This window comes from Aotus nancymaae, unplaced genomic scaffold (genome assembly GCF_030222135.1).
Source record: "Aotus nancymaae isolate 86718 unplaced genomic scaffold, 86718_ANA_hifiasm-v0.15.2.pri h1tg000022l_1, whole genome shotgun sequence".
Lineage (NCBI taxonomy): Eukaryota > Metazoa > Chordata > Mammalia > Primates > Aotidae > Aotus > Aotus nancymaae.
The window spans coordinates 46,534,015-46,547,335 of NW_026988435.1; the positions used below are offsets into that span (position 1 = coordinate 46,534,015).

General features: G+C 45.1%; 2 protein-coding genes across 5 annotated transcripts in view; one reads left to right on the forward strand and one right to left on the reverse strand.

Moving 5' to 3' along the window:
- The window catches only part of TRAPPC10 (trafficking protein particle complex subunit 10), a 93,373-nt gene that overhangs the window by 28,929 nt on the left and 51,123 nt on the right, over nt 1-13,321 (forward strand). For 3 of the 4 annotated variants that reach the window (XM_021669400.2, XM_064380209.1, XM_064380210.1), the window contains one exon: nt 8,150-8,346. In XM_021669400.2, coding sequence (XP_021525075.2) covers nt 8,150-8,346 — 197 coding nt within the window. Of the gene's footprint in view, nt 1-822; nt 840-8,149; nt 8,347-13,321 lie in introns of those variants that run through there. The other variant, XM_064380211.1, reaches the window with a different exon arrangement.
- Nucleotides 10,281-13,082, reverse strand: LOC105713226 (male-enhanced antigen 1-like). Its single transcript, XM_012446872.2, has 2 exons — nt 13,070-13,082; nt 10,281-10,816 (listed from the first exon to the last, which is right to left on the reverse strand). Exons 1-2 carry the CDS (start codon nt 13,080-13,082, stop codon nt 10,281-10,283), a joined length of 549 nt encoding a protein of 182 aa, XP_012302295.2.

Genomic DNA, 13,321 nt, shown 5'->3' on the forward strand with positions numbered 1-13,321 from the left:
TTGACAAGTTCTTTTGCCTTTTGTACATTGAGAAATTCTAGTTTGACGGTTTTTTTTTTTCCTTTTAGAACTTGAAGATGTTTCACATCTTTTGGCTTCTGTTGTTTCCCATGATAAATCTTTCAGTATTGTTTTGTTATTTTGCATATAAAGTGACTTTTTTTCTTTGCATTATAAGTTTTTTTTTCTTTATATTGGTTTTTAACAGTTTGATGATGGTATGCTTTGGTGCAGATTTCTTCATATTTCTTGTGCTTAGGGTTTTGGGGTTTATAGTTTTATTTATTTATTTATTGGGATATGACCTTTATTGAGCCTATCCACTAGAGTGGAAATAATGTCTATATAAAACCAGATGTTTGCTACTATAACTTCTGCATCACAATTAAAATCCAAACAGTTTTTTTAAAAACAATCAAAACCTACTACTTCAGATTCAATAGCTTCGTTGAAGCCACAGTAACACTTAAATATGGTTAAGACTTGAATGCAGAAATCTGGTTGGTTGGAAAGCTAATTAAACTTCCAGCTTGCTCAAATAGAATTACAAAATGGCAAAATTGTGTTTTTCAGAGATGTAGTCCACTGGAATCAGCAGCAGTGGGCAGCTGATAGAGTAGAGTTCTGAGAGAACAAGGAGTCCAGGCATCCTTTAGACAGTTTTCTGTTACGCTTTCTTCCTGTCACAGATATGTGGGTGTGTGGAATGACACCGCCACCAGCAACTGTAGCCTTGATGAGAGAATCCAACCCTTCAGATCCATCAGTAGCAAGTTGCAAGTGACGAGGAGTCACACACTTGACCTTTAAGTCTTTCGATGCATTTCCTGCCAGTTCAGGTACCTTTGTGGTGAGGTACTCCAGGGTGGCTGCATGTATACCGTATACACAGTGGCAGTCGCGCCCACTTGTCCAGGACTGGTGGTCCTGGATTTCAGGTGTTGGTGAATACGGCCCACTGGGAACTGCGAGCCCGCTCTCTGCGAGCGGGAAACGGCCTTCGTCTTGGCCTTTCTGGAGCCCTTCCCAGCCTTAACAGCCAGCCATTTCGAATTCTGCTGAAGCTCAAGCAAGCAAGGCAGAGAAAGGGCTACTTGGACCCATGGTGAGATCCCACCACCTACCCCTTCGTCACACCGTGATTCAGACTGCCTGGATTATAGTTTTGATCTAATTTAGAAATTTTTCTTTTTTTCTTTTTTGAGACAGGGTGTTACCCTGTCACTCAGGCTGGAGTGCAGTGGTGCAATCTCGTCTCACCACAGCCTCCACCTCCTGAGTTCAAGCGATTCTTGTGCTTCAGCCTCCCAGGTAGCTGGAATTACAGGAGCGCACTATCATACCCGGCTAATTTTTGTATTTTGAGTAGAAATGGGGTGTTTTTTTTTTTTTTTTTTTTTTAGAAAGAGGAAAATAGGAAGGAGGAAAAAGGAAGAGAAAGAGAGAGACAGAATGGGGAGGAGGGAGAAGGAAAAGAAAGAAGGAGAGAGAATGGGAGTATTGATTTCTTGCCCAGGCTAGAATGCAATTTAGTAATGGGTATTGAAAACCTCTTTTATACTGATAATTATACTTAATGATGTAGTCAGGAAGGAATAAGGGAAGAAGATAACAAACAGCCAACCAATATTTAATTTAAACCTATGAAATGCTATGCGATTACTGAGGAGTGATTTACTTCCAATTATATAGTCACCTTTGGAATAGGTGTGAGGTGGTAATGTATGTTTTGTGTATTTGAAGTGGAGAGTTCTATAAATGTTTATTAAGTTTACTTGTTCCGGGTCTGAGTTCAAGTTCTGAATATCCTTGTTAATTTTCCATCTCGTTGATCTATAGAATCGTTAGCTCTTCTTGTTGCATTGATCCTTTTGCCATTATGTAATGTCATTCCTCGCCTCTTTTGATCTTTGTTGCTTTAAAGTCTACTTTATCAGAGGCGAGAATTGCATCTCCTGCTTTTTGTTTATTGGTTTATTTTTACTCTCTGTTTGATTGGTAAATCTTCCTCCTTCTCTCTGAGTCTTTGTGTATTGTTGCATGTAAGATGGGCCCGGATGCAGCATACCGATGGGTTTTGGCTTTTTATCCGATTAAAATATATGTAAGTTTAATACCGGCGTTTGATGCTAGCTGGCTGTTTTGCCCATTAGTTGATGTAAATTTTTTATTGTGTTAAAGTTCTTTGCTTTTTGATATATTTTTGGAAAGGCTGATATTGGTTGTTCCTTTATATGTATAGTGCTTCTTTCAGAAGCTCTTGAAAAGCAGGCCTGGTGGTGGTGAACTCTCTAAGTACTTGTTTGTTCGCAAAAGATTTAATTTTTCCTTCACTCATAAAGCTTAGTTTGGCTGGATAGGAAATTCTGGGTTGAAAGTTCTTTTCTTTAAGGATGTTAAATATTGGTCCCCACTCTTTTCTGGCTTGTAGGGTTTCTGTTGAGAGATCTGCTGTAAGTCTGATAGGTTTCCCTTTATGGGTAACCTGACCTTTCTCTCTGGCTGCCCTTAGTATTTTCTCCTTCATTTCAACCCTAATAAATCTGGCGATTATGTGCCTTGGGGTTGGTCTTCTTGAAGAATATGTTTGTGGTGTTCTCTGTATTACCTGGAGTTGAATATTACCCTGCCTTGCCAGGTTGGGAAAATTTTCCTGAATGATATCCTGAAGAGTATTTTCCAACTTGGATTCATTCTCTTCATCACATTCAGGTACACCTATCAAACATAAATTAGGTCTTTTCACATAGTCCCATATTTCCTGGAGACTTTGCTCATTCCTTTTCATCGTTTTTTCTGCATTCTTGTCTTCTCGTTTCATTTCACTGAGCTGGTCCTCGACTTCTGATATCTTTCCTTCTGCTTGATCAATTCGACTGTTTAAACTTGTGCATGCTTCGCGAAGTTCTCGTGTTGTGTTTTTCAGCTCCATCAATTCACTTATATTCTTCTCTAAATTGTCCATTCTCGTTAACATTTCGTCAAACCTTTTTTCAAGGTTCTTAGTTTCTTTGCATTGGGTTAGAACAAGTTCTTTTAATTCACAGAAGTTTCTTGTCACCCACGTTTTGAAACCTGCTTCTGTTATTGGAACACATGTGTAATCTATTAAGCCTTGTTCCGTTACTGATGAGGAATTGCAATCCCCTGTAGAGGGAGAGGCATTCTGATTTTGAGTATTCTCTACCTTTTTACGCTGGTTTCTTCCCTTCATTATATATTTGTCTGTCTGTCGTCTTTATAATTACCGACTTTCTAACTGGGTCTCTGACGTCCAACTTGTTGATTCCCTGCGCCGAAATCTGAGCAATCCACTGAGCCGGCCAAAACAGCGGTGTTAAGATTGATGGTGTTTTTCTGCCCGGGAATCTCCGGACTCTGCACCAAGAACTGGCGTGCTAAGACACCAGCAAAACCGCCACGCCGGCCACAAGAGTCGCCCTGGCGACCCGTGGAGCTCTTCCACTGGGAATCTCCTGGTCCGTGAGCAACTAATATTCGTCTGAAAGTGTGGCGTCCTCTCGTTCTTTGCGCTTTCACTGGGAGGTACGTGCCCGAGCTGTTAATCATCAGCCGTCTTGGATCTCTCTCCAGAAATGGGGTTTTGCCATGTTGGCCAGGCTGGTCTCAAACTCCTGGCCTCAAGTGATCCCAAAGTGCTGGGATTATAGACATGAGCCCCCGCTTGTGGCCTGATATAGAACATTTTTGGTCATTATTTCCTCAGATGTTTTTTCTTGCGCTCCCTCTTCTGGGAACTCTAAGTATATATATATATATATATATATATATATATATATGCATGCTACTTGAAGTTCCATAAGTCACTGATAATCTGGTTTTTTTTTAGTCCTTTTTCTTGGTGTTTCATTTGGATAATTGCTGCTGCTCTGTCTTCATGCTAACCTTTTCTTCTGCAGTGTCTAATCAGCTCTTATTCCATTTAGTGTATTTTTCACTTTAGGTGTTGAGGTTTTCGTCTCTAAAAGTTCCAGATGGGTCTTTTTCTTAATTAAGTATCTTCCATGTGTCTGCTTCACTTCAGTGCTTCTTCAACATACGAAATAACTAAGCGACAGTAGTTACTGTAACTCTTTCAGTTGCTCTGTCATTGCTGGGGCTATTTCTATGATTGATTTTTTTCCTTTTGAGTAAAGCTTTATGATTTGATGGGTCTGGAGCAGTGGTCAGTCCAGGACAAATTATTCCTTACAGCCGAGGCAAGCTGGTCTTGAGTTCCTCTGCTTTTCCAGACCAGCCCGTGAGGACAGCCCTGTTCTCTGCCCTGTGTGAGTGCCAAGCATGGGTGCCTCTGATGGTGTCTGCGGGTTTTGTTCCACCTCTGGGTGGTTCCCGCACGCACTTACTCGTCAGTTCCCTGTGGAATACTCGAGGGCCCTGTGCAGTCTCCAGGACTCTCTGGTACTTCTCCTCTCCTGAACACAGTCCTAGGAAGTGTAGCTGTCCTGATCTCCCCAGACTCAGCTTTGTGTCCTCAACTCAGGGAGTCGGCCAGCCTTCCGCTCCATACCTGGAGGGCTTGCTGGGCTTGTTTCCCATCTCTAAGGGTTGCAAGGAGGAATCATTGACCTTTGTTCCTCCGTGTCCATGGTCTTGAAAACCATTGATTCATGTTCCTTGGTTCTTGGTGTTTTGTGTGTGGTTTTTTAAATTTTGTTTTGAGACAGAGTCTCACTCTGTCACCCAGGCTGGAGTGCAGTAGTAGGATCTTGGCTCACTGCAACCTCCACCTCCCAGGTTCAAGTGATTCTCCTGCCTCAGCCTCCCGAGTAGCTGGGATTACAAGTGTGCACTACCACACCCAGGTAATTTTTCATTTTTAGTAGATATGAGATTTCAGCATGCTAGCCAGACTGGTCTTCAACTCCTGATTTCAAGTGATCCACCCGCCTTGGCCTCCAAAGTGCTGGGATTACAGGCATGAGCCACCGTGCCTGGTGTGTGTGTGTGTGTGTGTGGTTTTGTTTTGTTTTGGTTCAGGCAGTGGACTGGATTACAGTCATCTTGGCTGGAAGCAGTTCACTCATTGATTTGTAGTCTTTGATGGAGTATAATCTATTACTATCATAGTATTAATAATTAATATCATTGATTTGTGGATTGTTCTGAATTTGGCTTCTGTGGCCTCCTGAGATGTACTGATTCTTTGAGTACTCTTGAACATGGGGCATTCTGGGCTCATCCCCTTCTCTTGCTGCATCTCAGGGCTCAGCCCTGGCTCCTTTCAGTGGGGAACTGTATTTAGAAATCAGGACCTGGAGCTGGGGAGAGCTTTGCTGGGGGCTTTCAGTGGGCATGGGTGGAGATCGCATGTGTGAACCCACACATGTACGTGCACACGTTTACATCTGTTTCCGTGTGTGGCTGCTTATGTATGTACATACACACGTATACATGTGAGCCCATTCCAGTTCAGCACTGCAAGGGTGATCCTGGCTTCCTCCCTTCATTACTTGAGGAGCCGGGCGCTGGTACTCCTCCACGTGCTTCTGATGGGAGGGATCCCTCTGTGGATGACTGTCCTGTCACTGCTGCTCTGCTCCCAGCAGGTGGATACCCGATCCCACTCTTGACTGGCACTGTGCCTGTCACAGACTTCCTCCTCACCTCACTTGATCTGCAGTACCCTTATGAGGACATCTCTGTCTAGGGGTGCCCTTTGTGCCCTGCTTGGCCCCTGACACCCTCTGTGCCAGCCCCCAAATCCTTCATCTTCTTACTTGAGGCCTCACCTCTTGTTCTGTACTTCCCTCTACCTGGACACCTGGGTCTGGAGCAGTGGACACCCTCCTCACTGCCGAGCTCTGGTACCTGGGGCGGCCTACCGTCCTTGCCCCCTGTGGGCCCTGATGCTCTGCCCTGGGCTGCTGCCTCTCTCATGGAGCTGGAACCTTCCCGTCTGGCTCGGCTCTTGGGTTCCGCCTGTGTTCCCCTCCCTGCTCTTGGGTTTTCCTACAGTCACTTTGTTTTCTTTAGAGACCCTTAGCCTCACTGGCTCAGCGTGGTCCTCTTAAGAGTCATGGAGTCGTTTTTATCATGTTGTTTTGTTTGCCTGCTGGGATGAGTGATAGGCTGTATCTTGCCAACCCGTTTTTCCCAGAATTATGTGGAACTTCTTCGTACTCCCTCTGTCCTGCCTTATGCTCTGTGAGGTCTCTTCTGGAGAGTTCCTGCAAATTGACTAAGCAGATCTGCTCTAATGTCCCCTCAAGGGATGTGGCAGCTCCCGCCTGGTCCTGGACAGCCTGGAGCCATGACTCCTTCTGGGGTGGGGGTGGATAGGCGTCCAGGTGAAGGGCTCTTGGTTTCCCTGTAAAGGGAAGAGAGGCTTCTAGCAGCTCCTTGATGGCTCACCTGTGACGTGTGGATGGGAGCAGCCGGGCGCCGTGCATCTCCTCTTGGGAGTAACAGGCTCTGGGCCTTGCCGGCCTTTTGGTTTTGCTTCCAGGCGTGGCACATTGGGGCTTCCGGCGCAGAGCAGCTCACCAGGGCTGTAAAGTCTGTGCTTTTGAGTCCCAGGAACTGCCGCTCTACGGAAAATGTGCACTAGAGTATTAAGTTACTGTTGGATATTTATTTGCAGAAAATTGAGTTTTCTGAATGGTTTTAATCTCAAGTTTTAAAGTAAAAGATCTTTCCAGATTGTGTATTTGTTTGAAATTTAAATCAGGACATAGCAGGTTTTAAAATCAGGATACAAATGAGAAGTACTGCCTTTTGGAACTTTCTGTTTAGTTAATTAAACCAAAAGAGAAGCTGGATACAGAATTTAGGATTTAAGATTTTTTTTTAGAGATGGAGTCTTACTTTGTTGCCCAGGCCAGAGTGCACTGGCATGATCTTGGCTCACTACAACTTCCGCCTCCCGGTTCAAGCGATTCTCCTGCCTCAGCCTCCCCAAGTAGCTGGGACGACAGATGCACACCGCCATGCTTGGCTAATTTTTCCATTTTTAGTAGAGATGGGGTTTCACTCTGTTGACCAGGCTGGCCTTGAACTCCTGAGATAGGCAATTTGCCCACTGTGGCCTCCCAAAGTGCTAGGATTACAGGCGTGAGCCACTGCACCTGGCCAGGTTTTAAGATTTAACTCACTTGTGGAAATTTGATTTGCTACTCTCTGCGTGAGTGTTATTCAAGAGTGACTTCAAAGTTCAGAGAAATTAGGGCAGGACCGTGAGGAACTAGCAAAAGAGGAGAAGGTACCGATTTGACAGTAGCTGTGAGTTACTGTTCTTTTCAGTGCCTAACTTGGACATGAGTTAAGTATCTTGGGTTCAGATTTTCTAAGTCAAACTGGAATTGGACTCTACTGAGTGGATTTATGGAATAGAAGGGCGATGATAGGTGATAACAGGGAAAGCGTCTGTTTTCCTGGTTCTTCCTGAAGAGAACCAAGCTGAATGCCTTTGCATGTCTGTGGGAAGGGCCCTTTCTCGGGCAGGCACGCGCTTGGGCCGGAGTGAGAAGTGGGACTGATTTCTGGGACGACACAGCTCCCTGCTGCCTGTCAGGAAGTAGAGCAGCGTTGCGGAAGCTGCATGTCGCCTTTTCTGGGGCTTCACAGCTGTAGCTGCTTGCCTCTGACATGGCCTTCGCAGACTTGAGGTTGGGGTGGCTCCCAGGAGCACAGAGCTCCGGCTGTGGTAGAAGCTGCCAGGAGACTGGCCTGGGGTTCCTGTGGGCAGTCCGGGCTGTGCCATGACCGCCAGCTTGCCTCCTGAGACCAGGGCACGCCGCAGCAGGAATGCAGTCATGTGGTGCTTGGGCCCAGAGCTGTTGACCATAGTGGACCTGGGCTTTAAAGCCCTAACTTGCCTAACAGATGGCATTGCTCTGGGCATCTCACTCAGCCCCCTGACTCTCAGTCTCTTCTCTGGATCACTGGCACACTCACATCCCTTGGGGTTGTGAGAATTCGGGCCGTGCATGCCCATGTGCCGCGCTGAGCCTGACAGAGCCTGTCCACGGGCTTGCGAGGCCAGCGGGTTTTGTGTTCAGCTTAAAACCCGAGGCTGTCTGGGTGCTTTCAAACCCTGCAGCCACTGCAGGCTGTTATTAGGCACATTTTCTGTATGAACTAGAGGGAATTGCTTAACTTACTTTCACGGTGACTTGTTTGTTTTTAGGATACTGAAGTGTATAAAGCTACAGTAAAAGATGACCTCACCAAGTGGCAGAATGTTCTGAAGGCTCACAGCTCTGTGGACTGGTTAATAGTGATAGTTGAAAATGATGCCAAGAAAAAAAACAAAACCAACATCCTTCCCCGAACCTCTATTGTGGACAAAATAAGAAATGATTTTTGTAATAAACAGAGTGACAGGTAAGTGTATCTTTAATTTTACCTCATTTGGTTAATACCTGACATGGTATGGATTGCCGGCTTCCTGGGTAGTAATGAATAATGAATCCTGAGTAGTTACTCAGTGATCTCGAGTGAGCGTCTGTGGGGTGCTGTCAGGGAGACCGGGTGCCTGTCCTTGTGGAGTTCCTGTTCAGGCAGGCCAGGGACTCTAAGCAGTCATCTCCCAAGTGTGCTGCCTGGGAGGAGCGGGTCCTGGGCCCATGATCCTGGGGGGGCCTCTAGATGGGTCCTTTCCAAAGACTGACAGCAGCAAGTCTTGCAGTTCTGTGTAGAACAGGGGACCTTAAACGTTTTTTTCTTTACCTTAACACTTACTGAGAGTTCCTAAGAACACAGGTTATAAAATGCTGACCTGACCCTTCAGAAACTGTAAAAGGGAATCCCGAAACTTTGGCAGTTAATAGATTGCGTGGGCTTTCTTTGCCTGAGCCCTGCTGTCTGTCCTGGGGTAGCTTGCTCCCTTTCTCTTCAGTGGTGCCGTTGCCAGCCGAGCTAGCCAGCGTATTAACTTCTCTGTCACTGATGGTCTGCATCTCATAGTTTAGCACTGGAACTTATGCAGGGCCTGGGATTCAGCAGCAAACCTGTACCCTGCCCTGGTCCAGCAGGTCGTTACAGCCCATGGTCACCACGCTTATGGTGGTGAGGGTTCAGATGGGGGCTCCAGGGTACTACAACAGCCTGCAGCCAGGCAGATGGCCTACTCTGCAGCCGAGGGAGGCCCACACTGAGAAAGCAGAGATGGGCTAAGAAATGAAGGGTGCGTGGGAGGTAAGGGAGGAGCGCGGCAGGCAGTGCTGGAGGCAGCCTGCAGCCCCAAACAGACTAAGCCCCGCTGTTCTGTCATGTGACTCTCCAGGCCTCAGTGGTAGCTTTTCAGTGGGAGGAGCCGTGGGTGGGTGCCTTTTCCATGTTCCACACAATACTGGATACACAATAGTGTTCAGACTATTTTTTTATTGGTTTGAATGAAATAATTAGGTAGTTGAGCTTATGGCTCATCTTAGAGAAGTTTCATTCAATTTGAACTTCTGGAAACTTCTTTGTAAGGTGTGTTACTCCTAAATTAGTTAACCAAAAGGAATCAGCTTAGCATTTAACAAGATGCTACGTGATTGAGTGTCCTTCTTCTCTCTGTGGTTCAACTACTAACATTTTTTGTTCTGAGAGGAGTGGGCTGCCATGAAACCTGGCAGGAAGAGCAAGCACTGTGTTCCGTAGCCTACCAGGAGCGCGGGCCAGCGCTGACTGAAACCACGGAGGCAGGGCTAGCCGTCAAAACCAAGGGGCCGGGGAGATTTTTATTCATGTCACAAAAGAAATCATATTTATTTGGGATTATATTAAGTAAACAAATTGGTGCTAATGAGGTCTGTTAGTCTCAACTTGTGAAATGTTCAAATTGTATAATTTTTGCAAAGCACCTATTGATTACTTTTAAGTCTGTGTTTATAATCTTTATCTAATTTCCAATAATATGTTCCCGCTGAGCCCATTTATAATTAACTTGCTTTTTAATGTCTATCCTTTATACATTAAATGTAATTTACTGAAATTTTCAACATTTCATCTTTGATAGGTTTAAATATACCTTCTACCATTTGATTTTTATTAATTTGCAAAGCCACCTCTTAACAAATCTTTTTTTTTTTTTGGCCGTGTACATAGGGTGCTTTATTTTCCACAGAGTGATACATGCTAACGTGGGTTGGGGTTGGGCTGATGTCCCATATGTACAGAACTGAATAAAGTGGGTCTCTGAGAAGCCTGATGTGCCTTGATGTGGAAAGGGAGATGGGGAAGATGGAAATGGACATTACAGCCAGGGATGTGTTCAGTCCTGTGCTGATTCTGGCCTGGAATGTAGGAAGATAAGGCGTCGCTCACTGTGGTCACTTCCAGGCAGGGGATGCCTGCCAGGCTTGGAGGGCTTTCTGTACCACATCTTCCCACTGAGCATCCGACATCTCCCGAGCCCAGGCAGGAACCCCTGGCGCAGGCAGGGTTACTCCAGCCATCGTCCTATTCACCAGCTCTACATGTTCTGGGTCCATGGGAATAGAGCTCTGGTTGTTCAACGTTGTAGGTCCTTCCTCATCTTCATCTTCACTCTCTAATGGTGGGTCTGGCAAATGAAGGCCCAGGGCCTGGATTCGATCCTGGATGTCAGCAACTACATCTCCATCCCTGACTAGTGCCAGCTCCACCTCCTCTTGTTCAGGATCTTGGTTCAGGGGCTGGTAGGAGTAGCTACCTGGGCCCGACCCAGTTTCCTCCTGTTCTTCCTCAGGCTCCTCATGGCTCCAATCCCCAGTGCCTTCTGAAGGGCCCTGATGTGGCCCCAGTTCCTCAGTCTGGCTGGGGAAGATACACTCAGGGCCCTTGCTGTCTCCCCCAAGAACTACTGTTGCCTTCCTGGCAGGCACCACTCAAATCCCATGGCCTTCACTCAACAAATCTTTTTTTTTTTTAATGTAAAGAGTTTGGTGAGATTTTCATAAATTTGAATTTAATAGAGTCTGTATTGGCAATTGTTTTGTTTTTTTTTGTTGTTGTTTGTTTTTGACAATTGTTTCATTACACAGTGTAATTGCTGGCCTTTGAAAATATTGTAACACTTGGTCCTGAAGTGGCTTACTATTTTTAACATTAGTCTTGTGTTTAATTTTGATTATGCACACTACATATTCATTGTAGAATTATTAGAAAAAGATAATGAGCAAAAAGAAAATGGATATTAACTCTTAGTATTTTGCTATGTATCTTTTCAGACTTTTTTCTTTATGCATACATAATACGTGTATGTATTTTAAATTATTAGCATACTGTTGTATGTTTTTTGTACTTGCTTTTTTCACTCAATATATTGTAAAAATTTTCCATAAACTATAGATGTATTTCTAGACTGTCCGTGTTGGTGAGTGGCTAATACGCCATAGTATTAATGTGCCGTAAGTTATTTGTACGTCCTGCTGCTGGGCTTAGGCTATTGCTTACTTACTGTTATAAACAGCAATGTTATGAACAGTTTTCTAGCTCAGATGTTGTGAATGTCCTTAATTATTTTAACATACCTTCCCTAAAGGAAAATTGCTTGGTAACAGGTTTTGTGCATTTTTCGAGTTGTTGCGACGTGCGAGGCTGGTAGAGGCAAGGGTTGACTTGTGATCTCTTTGGGCCCGTGGCCGTCGTGGTGGCTTGTTGAAGCTGCAGCCTGGAGCCCCTTGTTCCACATGTGCCTCCAGCCCCTGCAGTCTGCCCACCTGGGGGATCACGCTGCCCTCCAGATTGGCCCCACCATCCCTGACTAAATTCATTGTTTTGGACTCTCCTTTTCTGAGTTAATGATTTAGGCTTGATGTGACCTTCTGAAGTATAGTTCTTTTTTACTTAAAATTGATGGTGATCTAGAAACAGTCCAAGTTGCAGGGTCTAACGAGAGAGAGGCCATATCGTGACTCTGTGTATCTGATTGATTTCTGGAAACAGTTACTGTTTCGGTGGTTGGCATTTGTGTTAGTTTCCATTTCACTCACCCCTGTAGGTGTACAGGAGAATGTGTGTCTGGTTGGGAATAAATGTTGATAATTATATCAGCATTGAGAATGCCTTAGGATAAACTAACAAGCTCATAGGTCCCAGGAAGCTTCTACGGTGGGTAAGTTCACGTTAGTCCTCTGGGACCTTTGGAGCGAGTGGCTCTGGTCCCTTTGTCTTTCAGGGAAGACAGTGTGCAGTGGGTGGATTGAACAGAATGAAAGCTAGCCACCGAGTTGTAAGCTTTCTTCTTGGCTCTGGTTGTTCACGTGGTGGAACGTGTATAGTGGATACCACTTCAGTGTTTTGTCCACTGGTTTATGTTCCATGAATGTAGCCATCCCTCCAAAGGATATGCTGGGCATGGAGAAAAGGAACTTAGAGTCAGTTCGTTTTGCTACTTTTTGGTAATTCAAATAAAGTATTTACTAAGGAGAACTGGTAAGCTCATAGAATCAATGTTTTAAAATTATTTCTGAGTTCAGATTTATTCATCATCTTTCTAAATTAATTACTATTACCAAGGCTAAAGAAATTTACCGTTTCCAGCCTGTCAGATAAATACATTACCCTGCCCAAATCTGTTGGGAACTTTGTGTAATTTTGTGAGTTTGACCTTTTTACATCATGGGTGTAGCCTCTTTGTAATTGAACTGTTCAGCCCTATATGTTAAGCCATGTTCTGAGCCTTGATTTGTTACTTGTTTATTAAGCCTCCCCTTGAAGAGCTCATAGGCCAGTGGGAGGGATCGAGGCACAGAGAAGGAGAGTGTTTTCCTGTGAGGCCTGCAGCCTAGCAGCAGTGTGGGCAGAGCAGCCGGGGCAGTGGTCGGGAGAGGTTCGTTCATGAGGATGCCATGCCTGGGTGGAAGGAATGTGCTCGTGAAGAGAGGAGAGCAGGAGGTCAGCAGGCTTGAGCCGGATAGGAGAGGAAATAAAGTGAGACATCGTGGTCCTCGTGTGCTGTGCTGAGAAATCGACATTGATCCTGTCGATCCCAAGGAACCAGAATGGATTTTGAAGGAGGCAGGAAACGGAGTGAGGTGTGATCCTGTTATTTTACAGATGATGCTCATGTAAATCACTTTCCCCCTTTCCAGTTGATTCTATAGCAAACTCTCCTTTGAATTTCTGTGGAACTTACTGCTCATGTTCATGATCAGTTCATGATGAAGCCTTTTCCTAACCTGGTTTCTTACCACCTGCCTCATTTTCACTGTTTAAAGAAGAAAGAAGCCAGATGTGATGGCTCATGCCTGTAATCCCAGCACTTTGGGAGGCCGAGGCAGGAAGATTGTTTGAGCCCAGGAATTCAAGACCAGCCTGGGCAACATAGCAAGACCTCATCTTTACAAAAAAAATATAAAAATTAGCCAGGCATGGTGGTGCATGGCTG